General features: G+C 43.9%; 1 protein-coding gene across 2 annotated transcripts in view; it reads right to left on the minus strand.

The window, feature by feature from the left end:
* Window positions 1-14,823: 14,823 nt before the first annotated feature.
* The window catches only part of CHST11 (carbohydrate sulfotransferase 11), a 358,621-nt gene continuing 352,182 nt past the window's right edge, over window positions 14,824-21,262 (minus strand). For both annotated transcript variants that reach the window (XM_063927770.1, XM_063927769.1), the window contains exons 3-5: window positions 16,422-16,481; window positions 16,134-16,346; window positions 14,824-15,518 (exon numbers count right to left, since the gene is read on the minus strand). In XM_063927770.1, the coding sequence (XP_063783840.1) occupies window positions 14,839-15,518; window positions 16,134-16,346; window positions 16,422-16,481 (953 nt within the window). In that variant the 3' untranslated portion in view covers window positions 14,824-14,838. The remainder of the gene's footprint in view (window positions 15,519-16,133; window positions 16,347-16,421; window positions 16,482-21,262) is intronic.

Raw genomic sequence — 21,262 nt, forward strand, 5'->3', positions numbered from 1 at the left:
CAGGACACGTTGAAAGATTTTGCAGTTGAACGGGCTCACGGACTTGGTCCTGTCAGAGATACTCGGCGCCCCAGGGTGGTCATCTTTAGATGTCTCAATTTTGCCCACAAGTCGCTGATCTGGACTGCTGCACGTAAACTCAAATCTTTGGAATGGCAAGACAACCGCTTACTCCTATTCCACGACTACTGCGCTGAAGTGTCCAAAACACGTAAGGATATGTCTCCATGCTGCTCTCGACTAGTTCAATTACAGCACAAATTTGCTCTTCTTTTCCCTGCAAGACTGCGTATCTTCACGGGTTTGGACTTTAAGGTCTTTAAAGATTTCATGGAACTGGCGGATGCAATGGCCTATTTAGATGTAGATACAACTTCTGCTTCTTCCATGTCTACCTTATGTTGGGACTTTAACTGTCACTATGGCCTTACTTGATTTTACTCCTGCTGTTTGAGTGTTTTTGATCTATTGACCCACGTGTCTATATTTAGAACATACCTTCAGGGTCTGGTTTCCTAATACTCTAATATTATTGTTGTTTCTCTATTGCAGTTATTTCTCTAATAATGCTCATTATATACTGTATATGACATGCCTCTTATATGGTTTTAAGGTTGTTTATTATGTTTGTTTGATTTGGAGGCTGGGTGTATCTGGCTTGGGATCTGAGTGATTCCATTTGTTTTGTTATGTGGCGCTCTGTTGCCATAATGATTCTGTTTTCTGTTTTCTTTTTTCTTTTTTCTCTCCGCTTGCCATTGGTAGGATCGCCATTTTGGAGTGCGTTCTTTCTTTCTCTTTCTTTTTTCTTCTTGCATTCCCCCCACCCCTACCCCTACCCCTACCCCACACACACCCCTTGTACCCTTTTTATGTATTTGTTGGATTGCATCATGAGTGGCGACAAACTTTTGTGACTGTTATGGACTGCTTCTGGAAAATGTATATTGTGGCTGCTGTTTGGGTTCTGATTTCTGCAAGTTTATCCTGGGCTTTCTTATACAATGAATGATATTAAACTATGCTCTTGGAATGTGCAGGGCATCCACTCCCCAGCTAAAAGGCGCAAGCTTCTTTCTTATTTAAATTTTCATAAAATAGATATCGCCTTATTCAGGGCTGGTGCTAGGGTGTTCGGCGCCCCCCTGCAAACTATAAATTTGCGCCTTCCCATATTCCTTTGGCGCGTGCCGGGAAAATGGGTGTGGTCTCACAAGTAAGGGGCATAGCCACACAACAGTACCCCCATTCAAAATTACGCCACAATGTAGCACAATCTTATTCATCTTATACGTAATGCACCCAAGTAGTAGTAGCATCCCTATGCATAGTGCACCCCCAGTAGTAGTAGCGTCCTTATACGTAGTGCACCCCCAGTAGTAGTAGCATCCTTATACATAATGCCCTCCAGTAGTAGTAGCATCCTTATACATAATGCCCCCCCAGTAGTAGTAGCATCCTTATACATAATGCCCCCCAGTAGTAGTAGCATCCTTATACATGCCTCCCCAGTAGTAGTAGCATCCTTATTCATAATGCCCCCCCCAGTAGTAGTAGCATCCTTATACGTAGTGCACCCCCAGTAGTAGAAGCGTCCTTATACGTAATTCCCCTAGTAGTAGTAGCACCCTTATATGTAATGCCCTCCCCAGTTGTAGTAGCATCCTTATACGTAGTGCACCCCCAGTAGTAGAAGTATCCTTATACGTAATTCCGCCCTAGTAGTAGTAGCATCCTTATACGTAATGCCCCCCCAGTTGTAGTAGCGTCCTTATACGTAGTGCACCCCCAGTAGTAGCATCCTTATACGTAATGCCCTCACCCCAGTAGTAGTAGTATTATTATACGTAATGCCCCCCCAGTAATAGTAGCATCCTATACATAATGCCCCCAAGTAGTAGTATCGTCCTTATACGTAATGCCCCCCCTGTAGTAGGAGCGTCCTTAAAGCACATATAAACGCACACAGACATAACACACACACACACATTTCCCTCTCACCCTTCACTTACCTACGCCAGTCTCCCTCTGAGTCTGTACACTACAGCAGCCTGGTCCGTGTAGCTCCGCCCTATTCTGTCCTGTTTAGCCCCGCCCCCTTCCATCCCGTGTAGCTCCACCCCTTCTGTCCCGTACACAGCGCTGTCCTGTCACACAGGTGAGAGGAGGGAGGAGGATTTTCATGCTGCAAGCGCCGCTGCCAGTGCCTATCATACAGTGACAGACACAACAGCAGCAGCAGGGGGACAGGACGGCGCAGCAGGGAAGGGATGCAGAGCAGGGGGAGCGCCTCTCCGTCCCAGCGCCTCCCTGCACTGCATCCCTTCGCTGAGCGGGTAGCGCCGGGCCTGGCCTTATTGCAAGAGACACACTTGACTGAAGTAGAGCACCAAAAACTGGCTATGCTGGGTTTTAAAGTGGCGGCTTCTACTTTCTATAACTCGAAGTCTAGGGGTGTAGCCATCCTGATATGGAAAGGTATACCTTTGAATGTATCTTTGCTGAGATCAGACCCGAATGGCCGCTATGTACTGCTAAAAGCTGAAATTTATGGTATACATTATGTTTTTTGTAACTTGTATGTACACACATTGTACGATAGAAAATTCTTTACTAATATTGTTAACCTATTACACCCTCATTTGGAGATCCCAATTATTCTTGGTGGCGATTTCAATATGGTCATAGATTCTTTTATGGATCGGCAATCTCATGCTTCCTCTGCTTATGCGACCCGTAGATTTGGTATCTCTTATCGGATACGTAAATTATATTTGGTGTACATTTGGCGGGTGCAACATCCTATTGATAAGGAGTTTACTTTTTATTCAGCTCCACATACAATGTATTCTAGGATTGACTATTTGCTGCCAGCCTCAGAACTGGCGGTTCAAATAGATTCTTCTGGTGTGGAGGCCCTGGGATTGACGGATCACGCTCTCATTTGGTTTATTTTGTCCGCTTTGACCCCCTCGGGTAGGTATAAACTTTGGCGCTTTCCTTCCTCCCTAGCGTCCTCTACTTCATTTAAAGATATGCTCCAGGCGGCCTGGAACGACTATATGACTGTAAACTCTGCACATGTCTCTGACCCGGATCTATACTGGCAAACTGCCAAGCGGTTCTCCGCGGCCAGATTCTCTCTTATGCATTCGACCATAAAAAACATAGACAATCCTTGATTCTTGAGTCTCAAACGGTTCTAACACAGGCTTATCGAGATCTAAGGCACGACCCATCCCCCACGCATAGATCACTATATAAAGAATCCAAGTTAGTTTTTGATAATTTGATGTAGCATATGGGTGATTCTAGAGTTCGGTCCAATAGATTTTTGTTTCATAAATACGGCAATAAAAATGGTAAATTGCTCTCTAACCTCCTGCGGAGCGAAAGGTCTAGTTCTATTATTTTATCTCTGACGGATTCAAAGGGGGTGACACATACCACAAGGTACTCCATTATCACAATTTTGCACTCTTTTTACTCTGAATTATATACCCAAGGCCCTATTGATACTGACAATAAAACTCTATTTTGGAGTAAAATTTCTCTTCTCACATTGACAGAATCTCAATCAGTGGCCTTAACTAGTCCAATATCAGAAACCGAGGTGCTTTCGGTCCTTAAGGGTCTTAAACTCGGTAAATCTCCGGGGCCAGACGGGTATACTGGAGAATTTTATCGAATCCTCCAATTGTCACTTTCCCTTCCCCTCACTAATCTTTTTAATTATTTTCTTACAGATAATACGCTCCCTTCTTATTTTAACAATGCTATTATTAAAGTTTTGCCAAAGCCAGGCAGGGACCCCACTCTTCCTGGTTCATATCGCCCCAGCTCATTATTGAACATAGATTACAAGTTTTTCACAAAAATAATTGTGGAGCGACTTAAATGGGTGAGCCCATCCCTGGTACACCAGGACCAAACGGGTTTTGTTTGGGTCCGCAATGCAGTTACTAACATCCGGAAGGTTCTAGCGGTCCTCCAACATTTAGATGATATTCATGTTTATGATCTCCATATCCTATTATCGCTTGACGCTGAGAAAGCGTTTGACTCTGTAGTTTGGGATCATCTCTATGAGACCCTCCGTAATTTTGTCTTTTCACCCCAAATAATCTTGTTAATTCAGATGCTAAATTCTGCTTCCACCTCTAGGGTACTAATAAGTTTAATTTCGGATCCCATAAATTAGGCTAATAATTTTATTTCGGATCCCATATGTGTTCAACGGGGTATTAGGCAAGGCTGCCCCCTTTCACCCCTCCTATTTGTACTTGCCCTGGAGCCCTTAGCTGTAGCTTTGCGAAAGAATCCTTTGTTTACGGGGGTCAAATTAAGGAGAGAGGATCTTAAGTTGTCATTGTTCGCAGATGATATGTTGCCATTTGTGTCACAGCCTTCTAGTTCTATCCCAGCTATCTTGCTTTAGATTTCAGCTTTCAGCTCTTTTACAGGTTATAAGGTGAACACGATGAAGTCGGAGATACTTCCTTTGACTAGACCAAATCTCATGTCCTCCTGCCCATCCCTCTCCCCATTTCATGTAGCTTCATCACAACTGAAATATTTTTATTACTCCTAGCATCCAGAATATATACTCTGCAAATTTTTCTCCCATAATCACGTGCACAGACCAAATTATTAATAATTGGATGCCATTGCCCTTATCTCTACTTGGCAGGGTAGCTGTGATAAAGAGTGTTTTGTTCCCCAAATTATCTTTCATACTCCAAATGCAGCCGTTGTTTTTAACCAAATTGGATCAAAGTAGGTGTATTTCTATGTTTCAAAAATTTATATGGAATAATAAAAAAACAAGAATAGCTAGGGCTAGACTGCTTCTGCCTAAGGAGAAAGGTGGGTTTGGCCTTCCTGATATTTCCACCTTTTCTTGCGTAGTCACATTTCAATATATATCTGATTGGTGTCTAAACTGCTCCCAATTTGCTAATTACTTCGTGGAGGAAGCGTTATTTGCCCCTTACTCCCCGACTGCATTGCTGCATTTGCTGAGGTACAAACTGCCTGAGGGGGTCAAACATAATATTTTCTTTAGGGATACTTATAGAGCAGGGGTGGGCAATTATTTCAGCTGAGGGGCCACTTGACACTTTCTTGTCAGTATCCGAGGGCCACACATAAAATAGCAGCCCCCCCCCACCCACGTGCCAATAATATAGGGAAGTGGCTTCATGTGGAAGGGGCATGGCCAAAAAATAATACAGATTCATATTAGGCTGCTCAAAATTCTCCATTACTCAAATTGCGCCACACAGTAGCGCCACTTAAACACATTACACCAGGTAGAGCCCCTTTTACACACATTATGGCAGTTAGAGCTCCCTTATACACAGTATGGACGGTAGAGCCCACTTTTTACACAGTACGGAAGGTAGAGCCCCCTTTCACACATTACAGCAGGTAGAGCCCCCTTTTACACATTAACATTTTATTTGGGATAATCATTGCACAGCAAGCAAATTATCCAGTGTATTATGGCCCCTGGGGAAAGGTGTGACACAGTAATAGAACACGGGGATGTGACACAGTGATAGAACACGGGGGAGTGACGCGGTGACAGAACACGGTGGGGGTGACACAGTGACAGAACACGGGGGTTGACACGGTGACAGAACATGGGGGTTGACACGGTGACAGAACATGGGGGTTGACACGGTGACAGAACATGGGGTGACACAGTGACAGAACACAGGGGGTGACAGTGACAGAACACGGGGGGTGACAGTGAAAGAACACGGGGGTGTGACACAGTGACAGAACACGGGGGAGTGACACGGTGACAAAACATGGGGTGACACAGTGACAGAACACTGGGGTGTGACACGGTGACAGAACATGGGGGGGTGACACGGTGACAAAACATGGGGTGACACAGTGACAGAACACTGGGGTGTGACACGGTGACAGAACAAGGGGGGGTGACATTGTGACAGAACATGGGGGGGTGACACGGTGACAGAATACGGGGGTGTGAAACGGTGACAGAACACGGGGGGTGACACGGTGACAGAACATGGGGGGGTGACATGGTGACAGAACACGGTGGGTTTGACACGGTGACAAAACATGGGGTGACACAGTGACAGAACACTGGGGTGTGACACGGTGACAGAACATGGGGTGACAGTGACAGAACACTGGGGTGTGACACGGTGACAGAACATGGGGGGGTGACATGGTGACAGAACACGGTGGGGGTGACACGGTAACAAAACATGGGGTGACACGGTGACAAAACATGGGGTGACACAGTGACAGAACACTGGGGTGTGACACGGTGACAGAACATGGGGGGGTGACACCGTGACAAAACATGGGGTGACACGGTGACAGAACACTGGGGTGTGACACGGTGACAGAACATGGGGGGTGATATGGTGACAGAACATGGGGGGTGACACGGTGACAGAATACGGGGGTGTGAAACGGTGACAGAACACGGGGGGGGGGGGGTGACACGGTGACTGAACATGGGGGGGAGACATGGTGACAGAACATGGGGGGGTGACATGGTGACAGAACATGGGGGGGTGACACGGTGATAAAACATGGGGTGACACAGTGACAGACCACTGGGGTGTGACACGGTGACAGAACATGGGGGGGTGACACAGTGACAAAACATGGGGTGACAGTGACAGAACACTGGGGTGTGACACGGTGACAGAACATGGGGGGTGACATGGTGACAGAACATGGGGGGTGACACGGTGACAGAATACGGGGGTGTGAAACGGTGACAGAACACGGGGGTGTGACACGGTGACAGAACATGGGGGGGTGACATGGTGACAGAACACGGTGGGGGTGACACAGTGACAGAACACAGAGGGGTTGATAAAGCGAGAGCTAAAGATCTCTACCCCCCCAACCTAAAAACAGTCAGACGCCACTGCCCGCACACACAAATATACACACACTAACACACACACTTTTCTTTCTTTCACTCACTTTTTCCACTGATCTGGCTGGCAGTGCAGGAAGGATTGATCTGCAGCAGCCTGGCTCTTGTCCCGTGTAGCTCCGCCCCTTGAGGTCCGTGTAGCCCCGCCCCCTCGTCGGCACGTAGCCCCGCCCCCTTTTCGGCTGAACACAGCCGTTGTCACTGGGGACTCTGGAGGCGGGAGGAGGAGACTACAACGCAGGCGCCGTGCAGCAGCAGCAGCAGCAGCAGGGGAGACAGGCGCCGGCAGCTTGGAGGTACTGCAGAGCAATGACAAGCAGCTCAGCTGGTCGGGCCGCTTGTCATTGCTCGCTGGTGGGAGGCAGTGGGCCGGGCAGGATTGGTTTGCGGGCCGCATCCGGCCCGCGGGCCGTATTTTGCCCACCCCTATTATAGAGCGTGGTCCATCATTCACAAATGTCTGGGAACAAATCCCTTTTTGACCAAATATTTACCTCTCTGGGGTAACCCTGATTTTCCACCTTCCCTAATGACCCCGTACCTCCTTTCCTGGAAATCCAAGGGTTTAGCATCGATTCAGAAAAGTTTTTGATCAAGGAGGTGGCTTGTTCTCATTTCAACAAATTAGAGATGTGTATGATATACCTAACTCCCAATTTTACAAGTAAGACACTATATAAACAATAAGAAGGTTTCACTTTCTGGTTCCTATGACTCCTTTATGGATTCTTTTAATCCATCTGCTTTGTCCTCCCTTTTTACCTTAATATCTCAAAGCTCTTTCAAGATACAATATCTTTATACTGATTTAGTGACTTCATTTTCACTTGTGTCCTGGCAGTCGGTTTGGGAGGTGTGGTCTCGCGGTTTCCCGGCTTTGATTTATCCTGGCCATATTGTGAAACAATTTTCATATGTTTATAAATGGCTGGGCTTGGTGCAATTGCAAGAAATACATTTTAAGTTTCTCAATAGGGCATATATCTCTCAGACTCAGAGGAGTCCTATGGCTCCTGATATACTTAGTACTTGCCCGAAATGTTCTGTCTCAGTCGCTAATTGTACCCATAATGTTTGGCACTGTTCTAAGGTAAAAAGATTCTGGTATAAAATTCATGACTTTCTGCAACAGGTTACTAAGGTTAGATTGCCATTCGCTTGGGAACTCTTTTTACTGACTGATTTTTCTAATTGGGAACCCTCCCTTTTACATAGGTCTGTTCTCCACTTTTTAACAGTATTGGTAACGTTATCCAAAAAACTCATACTGTCCGTCTGGATCTCAAAATCTGTACCTACGATAACATTATTGAGGGCTTAACTTCTTAACCTTCTTTAATTTGAACGTAGAGCGGCTTTGACCAATATTGAGAAAGGAGTAGAAACGTTTTATAAAAAATGGAGTCTATATTTAGAATTTTTACCACTAGATGTACATGTGAGCATTATGCGGATTTTCGACAATACTTCCTGATCACACAAACGTAGATTATTTTAGATTATGGCCGAACTAGACTGTCCCCAGTATTTTTTACTTTTCCCCTCACAGTATTTTCTGGGATTGTCCTAAACAGTTCTATATGTTTCACAACAGGCGCAAACTCAGGTGTACAATGAGTTGAGCAGTGGTGTTGCAATTGTCTTCCCCCTCTCCCCTCCCATCTCTTATATCTTGTATGTCTTCCTCTTTATTGTCTTCTTTCTTTTCTCTCATTCCTCTTTTTCTTTTCTTCCTCTTTCTCCACTATTCTGTTGTACAGGCAAAAAAAAAAAAAAATGGTATTCTGTTTTGGTTCACAGTATGTTTGGAATGTTATATTATCCAGATTACTACTCGGGAAACGTTAAGTTTCTTTTCCTTTGTAGCATTCTGGATTTCTTGAAGTATATGTCAAGCTTCGGTCTAACACGTTTTCTACCCTGTGATTTTATATGTACTTCTTAATGTTCTTTCTGTATTTTCCCATGTTTTCCTGTATACATGATTTGCATTCTGTACCTGAATATACCAAATAAAACTGTTTAAAAAAAATAATAATAATAATAATAATATAGAGCCAGTTTATGGGCATGGTAGACAGCTGTTTTTGATCAGCTACAGGATTTCCCTTCAACCAGTATAATTCATTGATGGGTACAATAAATTGACCTTGCACTGGATTAAAACTTCCCACTCATACCTTCAAGACTTATACTGTGCTGCACGTAATCTGTGGAATGCCTTTTCTCTATTAGACTCTCTCCACTAACAACCATTACTTCATGCACTCTCTTAAAACCACGTATTTGCACTAGCCTGCCTGATTGGGTATTACCTCCAGCATCCCTAACCCTTTGTTTCTCTCCTTTACCCCCAATGCTCCCTCTCCACTTATAATTCATAAGGATATTTGGAAATAGTATTAAAAAGTATTTAACAATTGTTACAAAGCTGAAGTGGCATCATGGGGCACATGTAGAGTTGGCGACAAATGCAATTTGCGCCCCCCTACCCTACAAATTGCATTTTTTTTTTCAATTGCAAATGTGTACTATAAATTCTTACACATCCAATCCCATGCTGACTGGCCATGGGATTAGATGTGGCATTTTATGTTCATTTCCCCTTTTGTCTGGGACCACGTAAAGTAGATTGGACATGGCATATGAGCATGGCTAAAGTACAGTAAGCATGTGTACGTTTAAAATGCAGCCCATGATGACCAAAAGAAAGACACATATGCGCCTGTGAGGACACGGGTCACGTGCGGTTAGAAAATACAAGCCAATGTTGAGCGGCAGTCGCTTCTGATTGGCTTAATACATCTGAAATACTCTGATTTATACTATAACTATTGTAATGTTGCTTCTGCAATCTATTTGCAGTTGTTCACCAGCATTAAGCAGATTTTAATTTAACCTTTTTTAACCAATTCCTCCTGCTACCTGGCAGCTTGAGCCCATGCTAGCTACACTGGCATTCTGTCAATTGGGTCTCCCCAGCAGTACACAGTGTCACAGCCCAGGATTCTTCCCCATCCGGCTCGTACACCAGTTCTGGTAAGGGTTTGCAAGGATACTACATACACACTCCTTAGTAGTCCCGCAACTGCTTATGGCCTCTCTTTGTATGTGGTGCCAGTGCCTATAGGTGGGTTTACAATCCCCGTTCCCTTCAAATGGGCCCTGTTATTGGCAAGTAAGTCTCGAAACCCCACTCTTGACCCAGGCCCATCTGCTGCACAACCTTTCGCATTCTGCAAACCTTCTCCATAGCCATTCATCCCCATTTACTGAGCAATTTCTTTGGGCCTTGGGGCTAGTGCTGCTGGCTCCTAACCTTGCTTCTACTGTGGTAGAGGAGGGAGATGGTGTTGAAGAAACAGAGAATAGGACAGAAGAGACACGGGTAGGGATAAGGCTGGGAGACACTGGACAAGTAACCAGTGACACAGGCTCCACCACAATTATTTTATGTCACGGTCCAGGAAACCAGAGTAAAGGAATGCCTGATTGGTCCAATTGGTCATGTAACGTTTACATGATGTAGTCGAAGCCGATTCCCGGCAAGGATTGGGACCAATTCAAGAGGTATGGAATCTTATCTTTGACTTTTTATTGTATGTTCATTCTGATTTGGGATACGTGTATATAGATTAAGATTGCCTTTTTATTAGATGACATTAAGTGTTTTATACAGCATAATAGATTGTCAAGATTATATGCATCTGTTTCTTGTTTGCTAATTACAAAGGGGTACACTAGACAGTCCCTTGAGAACTCTTACTATAAACTTCTGAGGAAGCAGTGGGCACCTGTCACTGTGAAACGCATCAAGCACTTACCCACTGAACCAAACACATTTTATTGGACCTTTAGCACTATCCATCCATCCATCTGGATCAGCCTCTGTACTTTATTATATCTGCTGTTACTGGGCCATATTTGGATGCTAATATTTGATTCAATCTATACTTTTAAACCCATAACTATATGAGATTTGCAATAACAAAGCTTAATTAGGGCAGTGTATTTTTTTTTATTTCCTAATCGGATTTACATTTTTATCCAATGTTTATATGAATTTTCATTTATTAGTGTCAGCTCCACTGACAATATAAGATGCACAGTACCCTCCACTGATGTATTTTTATTGTGGATTTCTCAGAAAATGTATTAAATATGTTATCATTCCAGCAAGCCATATGAACCTCATTAGATTTTAATGTTTCATCACTGTTACTTTGCATTTCTATAGAGAAACTGGGGATGAGTTGATGGCCAACTAGTCTTTATCTACCGGGGAGAGACACGGAGCACCAATAACATGTGTGGCAGGCCCCAAGATTTCTGTTCCTGGAACTGACCAATTTGATGCCCTAGGCAAGATTCTGGGTGGTGACAACCCAATGTGGGACCAAAGATGCACATGCACACAAGAAGGATGCGTGGCCTTGTGACAGTGGGTGACTGGAGAGGCAGGGGAGTTCAGTGTCTCCAGCCATCAAATCTCTATCTTGTGTGTCTACAGCAATCCAATCCCCAACCTATCTCTGTAACAACCTCTCATAATTTACTTATCTTTGCTGTCTTCCCATTGGCCGGGAAGCATGTAAATATGTTTTCCATCACAAGTGCAAAAAAATATGGCATTTGGAATAAGTAATACTACACAGTATTTAGCTTCGGGACATGAATGTCTTTGCTGCCTACTGCCTCCAGACATGGCTCAGGGAGCATTTGAATGTGTAGAGTTAACAGACAAAAGAAAAGTAAGTCTACAAGATGCACTCAAATACTCATATATAATAAATATACTAATAATAAGACTCCATTTGTATTGTGTTATTTATAAATGTGAAAATAGTGAATATTATGTTAGGGTAGAGGTGAAATTAATAGAAATAATGTGATTGCAAAAGAGACACTGTATCATGTACCATCACATGTGCATCTGCAGATTAGAAATAGTACAATAGTAGGGAATTAATTAGTGCCTAAACCAATAAAAATATATGTATATATCTTATAGTACTGTGCAATAGTTTTAGGCAGGTGTGGAAAAAATGCTGCAAAGAAAGAATGCTTTAAATCAGGGGTGGGGAACCTTTTTTCTACCAAGGGCCATTTGGATATTTATAAAATCCTTCGGGGGCCATACAAAAATTATCAACCTAAAAATTACCCTGCCCCCCAGGAGTTATGCCCCCAGTAGTTATGCACCTCAGAGGTATTGAGTGTGCGCGCCGACGGCGCGCGCCAAAAAATGGGTGCGGACAATTAAAATGGGACGTGATACACATATGCCCCCAATAGCACAGTGCCGGATCCACAAATGTCCCCACAGTGCCAGATACACAAATGCCCCCACAGTGCCAGATACACAAATGCCCCCAGAGTGCCAGATACACAAATGCCCCCACAGTGCCAGATATACAAATGCCCCCACAGTGCCATATCGCTCACCGCTGCTGCAGCTCCGTCCGGCGGCGGCGTGTCTCAGCTGTCGGGTCAGGGCAGGGAGGAGAGCGCAGCTATGTCAGGCTGCAGCGGTGTGTAGAACCTCAAATCAGCCGCCGGTTTGTGAGCCAATCAGAGCTCTCGGACTGGCAGCGGCGGCTCCTGATTGGCTGCCGGTCCGTGAGTTCTGATTGGCTCACGAACCGGCGGCTGGTTTGAGATCCTACCCACAGCTGCCGGACATAGTGGCTGCGCTCTCCTCCCTGCCCTAACAGCTGAGACATGCCACCGCCAGACTGAGCAGCGGCGTGTCTCGCTGCCAAACAAGTGGGTGGGCCAGAACAAATGGCTTTGCAGGCTGTATATGGAATGCGGGCCGGAGGTTACCCTCCCCTGCTTTAAAAAATAGAAGTGTAGTTATGCAGCACGAAGAAAAAAGAAAGACTCTGTGGGGTAAATTTACTAAGCTCCCGATTTTGACCGAGATGGCGTTTTTTCATCAAAGTGTCATCTCGGTAATTTACTAAACTGAAATCACGGCAGTGATGTGGTCATTCGTAATATTTTGGAAGTTCAAGTTAAAAATCACGAATGAATACACCATCGGTCAAATTACGCCTGTTTAGATATGAATCTCGGTCATTTACTAACCATTCGTAATTGTAATTGCTGCCGTGAAAATGCATTTGCGGCCGCAAAAAATTACACATCTTAAAAAATTCCTAAAAAAAAACGCGCCAGCATTTGAAAAGCGTGTTTACATGTGTACTCAATTATCCATTACTCACACCTGAATGTTTGGCCCTATAAAAGTGTTCCAGGCACATTTTGAATTTCTCTCACTCTGAAATGGCGGCTGTGGTGTGTGCCAATGAATTTATGTTTGCTGTGGGATACCTTAGACTGCTCCATGAGGCTTCCAGGAATCAGGGCCAGGTAAGTGAACATGGTCAACAGGTTGTCCAGGTGCCGCGGAGGCTGCGCCAGCCTCGTTTTTTTTAGAGGGCGTTTAAACTTAAACGCATTGTCCGATGATAGGGTCATACAGATGTTCCGCCTAAATAGAACCAACATTTTCCACCTGTATGACCTTGTCAAACTGGGCCTAGACCCTGAGACAGCACGCTCTCGCTCTGTCTCAGGCCTACACAAACTCCTGGCTGTGTTACACTTTATGGCTACTGGGAGCTTCCAGGCTGTGGCAGGCGACGTCATTGGTATCTCACAGCCCACCTTTTCAAGATATTTGAATCAGGTGAGTCTAAAAATACATATGCGGTTATGTGTAAGTGTTGCTTCTGTAAGTACAAACAACACAGTATTGTATAGAATACCTAACATGACACTCACCTTAGCTTCTTTAATGTCCACTCAGGTTTTGGATGTGTTGGATCCACACATTAATGCCTCAATCTGCTTCCCTACCGAGGAGTCGGAGTGGCGTGCTGTCAGGGTAGCTTTCTATGAGCTTGCTGGCATGCCCAATGTGCTGGGGGCCATAGATTGCACACACGTTCAGCTGAGATCACCTAGGGGCCGGCAATACATATATACAAATAGACATCTGGCACAATCAACTAATGTCCAGGTGGTCTGTGATGCAAACTTTAAAATTATGAGTGTTGTTGCAGGTTACCCTGGTGGCTGCCATGACTCCTTCATCCTCAGTCAGTCATCGCTCTTCGATAAATTTGAGGCCGGACAAATGCCTGATGGCTGGCTGTTGGGTATGTTAAAAATGTTTTGTGTGTATGTCTTTTAACAACAAACTCTAGTTTTGAGTAGGGGAAAGAATAATCTAACACATGTACTAATGTTGACTATATCTGTTTTTCAGGTGATGGGGGTTACGGCTGCTACTCTTGGCTCCTTACTCCATTGTCCCAACCTGATTCTCCTGCTGAACACAGTTACAATCATGCACATAAGGCTACGCGGAATGTGATAGAAAGATGTTTTGGTGTGCTGAAGTCACGGTTTCGGTGTCTGGATAAATCTGCAGGCCTTTTGTTGTATAGTCCCTCAAAGGTGACTAGAATTGTGTTCTGCTGCTGTTTTCTCCATAATCTGTGTTTAAGTCAACATCTGGCACATGATGAGGGAGAAAGCAGTCAGCAAGCAGAGGAGTTAGAACCATCTGGTGACAGTGTGAGTACATATGTAGGGAGGCAGGTACGGCAAGAAGTGATCCTGCGGTATTTTTCAGGTAAGTTTTTGTAGGATGTAATTATCCTTGACTAAACACTTTGCAATACTTTCTATTGTGTGTTTTGTTACTTACTGTTTGTTGTTTATAGTGGTGTGTACATTGTACTTAGTTTATGTTATAAATACCTTTTCAGTCATTACCCATGAAAAACATACATACATACATAGCAGCTTCAACAATGTTTGAGACGGACACAGGAAGTTGTGTGTTTGTCAAATCCAAATTTTTATTGTTTAAATAACATTTGTCAAAATTGTTATTTTTTTCGCTTGTGTGTCCTGGGTGCTGTGCTTTGTGCTGGCTCACTGGCACGTGCTCTGGAGGAACGCCGAACAGGGGAGGTTACTGGCGTTTGGATAGGGGTCGTGGTCCCAGAGCTGGAGGTCACTTGTTGAGCTGCCATCAATGTTATGTTGTTGCTCAAATTATTAATGCTAGCATTCAGTTGTGTGTTGGTTGCAGTGTGGCTGGCTACAATCCGGGATAACGACTCATTCACAACCTGGTTGTGCTGAATGAGTTGAACGAGTGCCTGCTGATGGCGCTGTTGCTCATCAATGATGCGCGTTAAATGAGCCAGCATTTGGTTGTTGTCAGCCCTTATTTGCTCCATCGATGTTGCGATTCGGCCTACTTGTACAATCAGTCTGCCCGAGTTGCGACTAATGCGCGGTAGATGATGGGGCAGACTGGCAAGGTGTTGGGTATGTGCGGTCAGGCTGGCATTGCTTTGGGCCTGTTGGCTTGTCCAACTGGCCCAAAAGTCATCTGGTATTTGTGTTTGGGGTGGAGCTTGTGCCAGTTGTGGACTCATGGAGGCTTGGGGGATATCCTGCAGCTGTATTGGCTGGCTCGGGTCAACAGGTGTAAGTTGCAGTGTGATGGTTGCCTGTTGGTCTTGTCCCTGCTGGTCCACGTCGGCCATCAAGCTGGGCTCTGTATGGGGTGGCCAACATGCAATGTTTATTTTTCTATTAATTTATTTGCTAGTTCTACACATTACTACATTCATAATACTCCATTTTACAAGTTTTTTGACTTGTTTTTGTAAACTTATAATGTGTTTTTTCGCCAAAAACATATATACCATCACAGGCGTGCACATAGACAGACTTGAGTAATCCTCACCTAACTACCTCCCCTCCACAGCATTACAGTGTTATGTCACCTCCCCTGGCCACGATATAGACTGCTTACCTGGATAGTCCAGAGGAGCGGAGCAAGTAAGCAGTCTACATACCGGACAGGGGAGATGTGTGAACACTATAATGTTGTGGAGGATTTTTTTTTTTTTAATTTTGGTTTTTATATTTATTTTAATGTGCACGTGTGTGGCCTAAATTTGTACAAATGTATGTTCTTTTTTAATAATGATGTTGGCGATATCAACCACTAAGACATTGAAAAATTAAACATTTTCACCTTTAGCAATTGAAGACGTAACATCACATTGCTTGTTATGTCAAACATGTAATCTCAACTCCAACTCACAACATAGTAACTGTACTGTGTAGATTATTTGCTATGTGTTTAGTTTCTGTTTTGACTCACCAGATAACTGAGGTGATCGGGGCTCATCACTCTGTGGACTCGCCAATAGTGCCAGTGGTGGCTGGGGTGACACTGCAGAAATGCGCCGCCTGGGTGGGGAAGATGGAGCCGCAGATTCCGTGCCAAGACGCCGTGTCTTACTTGGCCTCCTGGGTAAGTGGCCCGAGCCCTGTGATGGGCGCCTTACAGGAGGTCGGCTTACAGAAGCAGAACCTATGAGAATATATAAACATTAATATTTTGTACTTCTATGTGTTTGCAGAATATGTGACTACAGTGAAGTCTTACCTGCAATCCCATCATCATCCTGAGTTGTCTGAGGCCTGTCTGGCCGGCTGGTCTGTCGGACTGTTGAAAAAGTGGAGCAAACATTATTACCATGCTTTGTGTAAAAATTACAACTGCAAAGCCTTAGTGTACTGTAACCATCTATTAGGTATTCGAAAATAAACTAATTTCTGCTTAAGATCTTCGTGCTTCCTTAATTTGTGGTGTATATCAAAATGTACATGGTGTTGCACAAAATAAATCTGTTACATTTGAGAATTATGCGTCAGATATTGCATAGATTGACTACTTGCAAATGTTACCAAAATGTAATTTTGAATTAATAGAACCTTTTTTAGGAAGTAAATAAATCAAATATTTAAAAAAACAATTAGATACAACACCGATGTCCATGCAATATCGCAAAATTATTATGGCAAATACACATACCAGCAGGCATTGCACCTGTTTTAGCGCAAAATTAAAAAAAAAATACAGCCAAGGCAAGATGGAAAATGCCATTTCTAAACACAAACACACCTTAAGGGTGCATAGGCCTGCAATATCTGACCAACAATTTTTGCATCCTTTACCCTTAAAAAATGATTTAAAAAACATTTAGAGGACATTTAAATAAAAATATAACAAATCAAACTCACCATCCTGCGTGGGTCGGTCCGAATCCCGGACATGAGTAGCAGACACCACTTCTGCAGGAATCAATGCCCGCACAGGCTCCTCCCACTCCCGATAGGTTGCCCGGAAAGGGGGGCCACCTCCGGTTTTTCGGGCTGATTTTGCCTCTTTGGCCATCTTGGCCTTGACACGCCGCTTTATGTCATAGAACCTCTTGCGACACGTGTCCTCAGTCCGCCTCCCCACACCCTCACTATTGACGGCAACTATTACTTGCCCCCACAGGACAGACTTCCTGCGGGAGGACACCTTGCCAGCATCCTGACCAAACAATTGGCGATGGTGCTTCATCAGCTCACGCACCAACGCCATGTTTTCAGCATAGCTGAACTTAATATTCCTGCCAGTCTTGGTAGTGGTGCGTGGCTGCGGAGCCACAACACCATTACTATCACTGGAGAATACAGCAACAGGCACCCCCTCCTCCTCCTCCTCACTACCCCCCTCCTCCTCACTAACAGCCTCCACCTCACTACCAGCCTCCACCTCACTACCAGCCTCCACCTCACTAACCTCCGCCACCACACTGACCTCTGAGTCTGACATGATGACAAACGACAAAAAACACTGAAAAATCAAAACACAAAACACACTCCTCCACTACTACTACACACCACACAGCCAACACACACGCTCACTCACTCACTCACTCACTCACTCACAAACAATGACAAAAGACTTTAAAAAAAAAACAAGGACAAAAAAATTGACAAACTGAGAAAAAACAATACGACAAATAGGACAAGACTACTTACACACACAGTACAGCACTCAACAATCACAAAACTCCTCTCCAAAACCTCCAAAAACTCCACCAAACTCACCAACTCCAAATACACCTTCCTCTCTCCTCTCCACTAGCTAAACCCACGAGGTGCGGTGTGTTTGGGGCGGTTTTATAGTAATATGCACAGACACTCCTCCTTCACGAATACAACCAATCACGGACGCGTGACAAAAACGAAACTTAGGACTAAAAACGCGGCAGCAATTTCTAAATCACTGCCGTAACAGACATGTGACGCAGTCGTAAAAATAAACAAAAACGCGGCCGCGAAACAACAAACGCGGCCGCATTATACAGCAAAAAACCACGAATGACATCGACATCGGAACAACAGAAAAACACGAATACGACAGCTTAGTAAATGAGTCGTAATCAATTCAAAAAGTTGCAATTTTACACCGTCGATGTCATTCGTGATTGAACTTTGACCTGAATCTGGAAAATACGAATCTTAGTAAATTTCCCCCTGTGTTGGGGCACACTTACTAGGGTATTAAATTATCCGCAAATTCGCTGCAATTTTTCGCGGGAAAATTTTTCGCGGCAATCTGTCGAAAATTGACGCGAAAACGCTCCTTTTTCAATTATCGGCAAATTCGCGGCAATTTTCCGCGCGAAATTTTTTTGCGGCAATCGGCCGAAAATTGCCACGAAAACGCTCCATTTTTTGACCTATTCAATTCCGACCGGGTTTCACGTGAAAATTCTTGCAGTGAAAAGTGCAGGTGAAATTGGGGAAATCAGCCTGTACCCCAAAAAATGCTAAACTAACATAGGAAAACAGAAGAGAAGTGTGTTAGAGATCACATTAGAGAGTTTTTGGGGACTTAAATTGTGTGAAATGGCTGTTATATGCATTTTTTTTTTAAATGCAAAATAATTATAGAAAGCAAGTTTTTTTGAGCAAAATAAATGCTCTCATTAAATTTGGGGTACATGAAAATGGGTATAAGTATATATTTGGGTCATTTTAGGGTACTTTAAAAAAAAAAAGTGGAAACAGACCGATTACTCCCATCTACAAGCCTAAAAAACACCTGTCCCACTCATAAAGCACCCCAATATACCTGTCCCATACCTTGAACCCCAATTTCCATCACTTTTTACTTTTTCACCCCAAAAATTACATGTCATTATTGGCCAATTAAAAATAATTAAAAACTTCAACGTGCCTAATTAGTCATTAAGGGGGGTGTCCCAGGAGTTCTGTACCATATCCAAACATTTTTACCTTAAAATAGTGACTTTTCCCAACTTTTCACCTGCTTCAGAGAAGGTGAAGTGAAATTAGTGAAAAAATGATCACCGATAAATTTTCCAGGATAATTGAATAGGCTGTAATTGCGTTTCACGTGAAAAGTCAGTTTTTTCACCCGAAAACCGGACTTTTCACGTGAAAAGTCCGTTATCACTGCTAATTGAATATACCCCTTAGTGTGCCCCAACACAGAGTCTTTCTTTTTACTTCATGTTGCATAACTACATACCACTGACTCTGGGAGCACCAAAGAAAATCCTTGAAATCCAATTTTGGTAGTTCATACACATCATTGTGAGGGCAATATACAACTAAAAAACACTGTAAACAAATTTATATGTCCAGTGCGGAACCAAACAGACCCTTTTCTTGTGTACCTTAAAAATAGGAGTGTTAAAAGTTGGCATTTTGTTAATTGATAAAAATAAAGTGAATGAACAGAAGAAAAATAAAAATCAAATCAATATTTGATGTGACCGCCCTTTGCCTTGTAAACAGCATCACAGGTACACTTGCACATGGTTTTTGAAGGAACTCTGCAGAGAGGTTGTCCCACACATCTTGGAGAACTAACCACAGATCTTCTGTGGATTGCTCAAATCCATCTGTCTCTTCATGTAATCCTAGACAGACTCTATGTTGAGATCAGGGCTCTGTAGAGCCATATAATCACTTCCAGGACTCCTTGTTCTTCTTTATGCTGAAGATAGTGCTTAATGACAATGGCTGTATGTTTGGGGTCACTGTCCTGCTCCAGAATAAATTTGGAGTTAATCAGACGCCTCCCTGATGGTACTGCATGATGGGTAAGTTCCTGCCTTATGTATGTTTAATAATTGCTAATATCAGAAAAATCACTTTGCTAGACAATGATAAACAGATGATTTGTGTGTCCAAGACAATAAACAACTCAATTGTTGCTTATTGAAGCGGAAGTATAAATATAATACATTTAGTTGCAACAGACAGCCATTAGCCACATTAGAAGAGGAATTATTTCAGTAAGAGTTTTCCTATTTGGCCACGGAGCATGCCGGAGTATATTTTAACAAAGCACTTTACATTCGACTTTTATCTTCTTTAGGTAATAAGTGTAGATCATTGTAACTTCTAATTAAATGCTGGAACAATTACTCTCTGCCGGTTTTGTCTGGAATAACTGAAATAATTACATTTTAGAAAGCCTTATCTGCATTCATTCGGTAATGCAGTTTCCACATTCAGCAGCTAGAGAACTTTTCTACTTAATTTATATTACTAGGCATCAAGAATTGTTAAGACAGAAAACCTGCAAAACAAACTGGCAATAGAAATCTTTCTATGCTATATTACTACACTTACATTAAAAATAAAAATGTTAAATGCATGTTCTACTCTATATCTGGAACATGCACTGCTGTATGCAAGAATATTTCTGCTGCAGGGTACACTGGGCTCCATAAGGAATGGACAATGGTGTAGAGTAAGATCTTGATCCGAGGCACCAACAGGCTCAAAGCTTTGACTGTTCCCAGAATGCATAGCGCCGCCTCCTATATCACCCCGCCTCCCTGCACAGGATCTCAGTTTTGTAGTTGGTGCTGCAGTAGCAGGCACTTAACAGAGGGGCTGCTCCAGGCAGCCCTAAGAAGAGCTTTTTTTCTGAGGAAAAAAGTGAAGACTTCAAGGGCAGCAGCAGTGTTACATGTCAGTGGACATTCACGGCTGCAGCTCTGGCTCTCCCCAGCGGCGCTGTACACTCCCGAGCCCTGGTTGCCGGGTAACTACAGCAGGAGGCTCCGGTTTTCTTCTTGTCACACACGACGGGGGCTTTCCGGAATCGCGTGGCCACGCTTCGGGAGGTGGTATGTGGGTCCCGCTTGCGGGACCCGGTCTTTATCGCGATCCGGCGCGGTCAGTGGGAGGAGTACAGGCGATCCCACTAGATCACCAGGGCATGGGACAGGTCAGGTTTTCTCTATAAACCGTTTTATTAGATCCCGCAGTACCCGGTGGTTTTGCCCGCAGGGGGATAGAGCTTGGACCTGAAGCCCCTCCCCCAGCCCCAGGGCGCCATTTTCTGCAAATGTTCCCGCCCTGGAGCTGCATATCTGTCTCTCCCTCACTCCCTGGCAGTGTCTG

This window comes from Pseudophryne corroboree, chromosome 6 (assembly GCF_028390025.1).
Source record: "Pseudophryne corroboree isolate aPseCor3 chromosome 6, aPseCor3.hap2, whole genome shotgun sequence".
Classification (NCBI taxonomy): Eukaryota; Metazoa; Chordata; class Amphibia; order Anura; family Myobatrachidae; genus Pseudophryne; species Pseudophryne corroboree.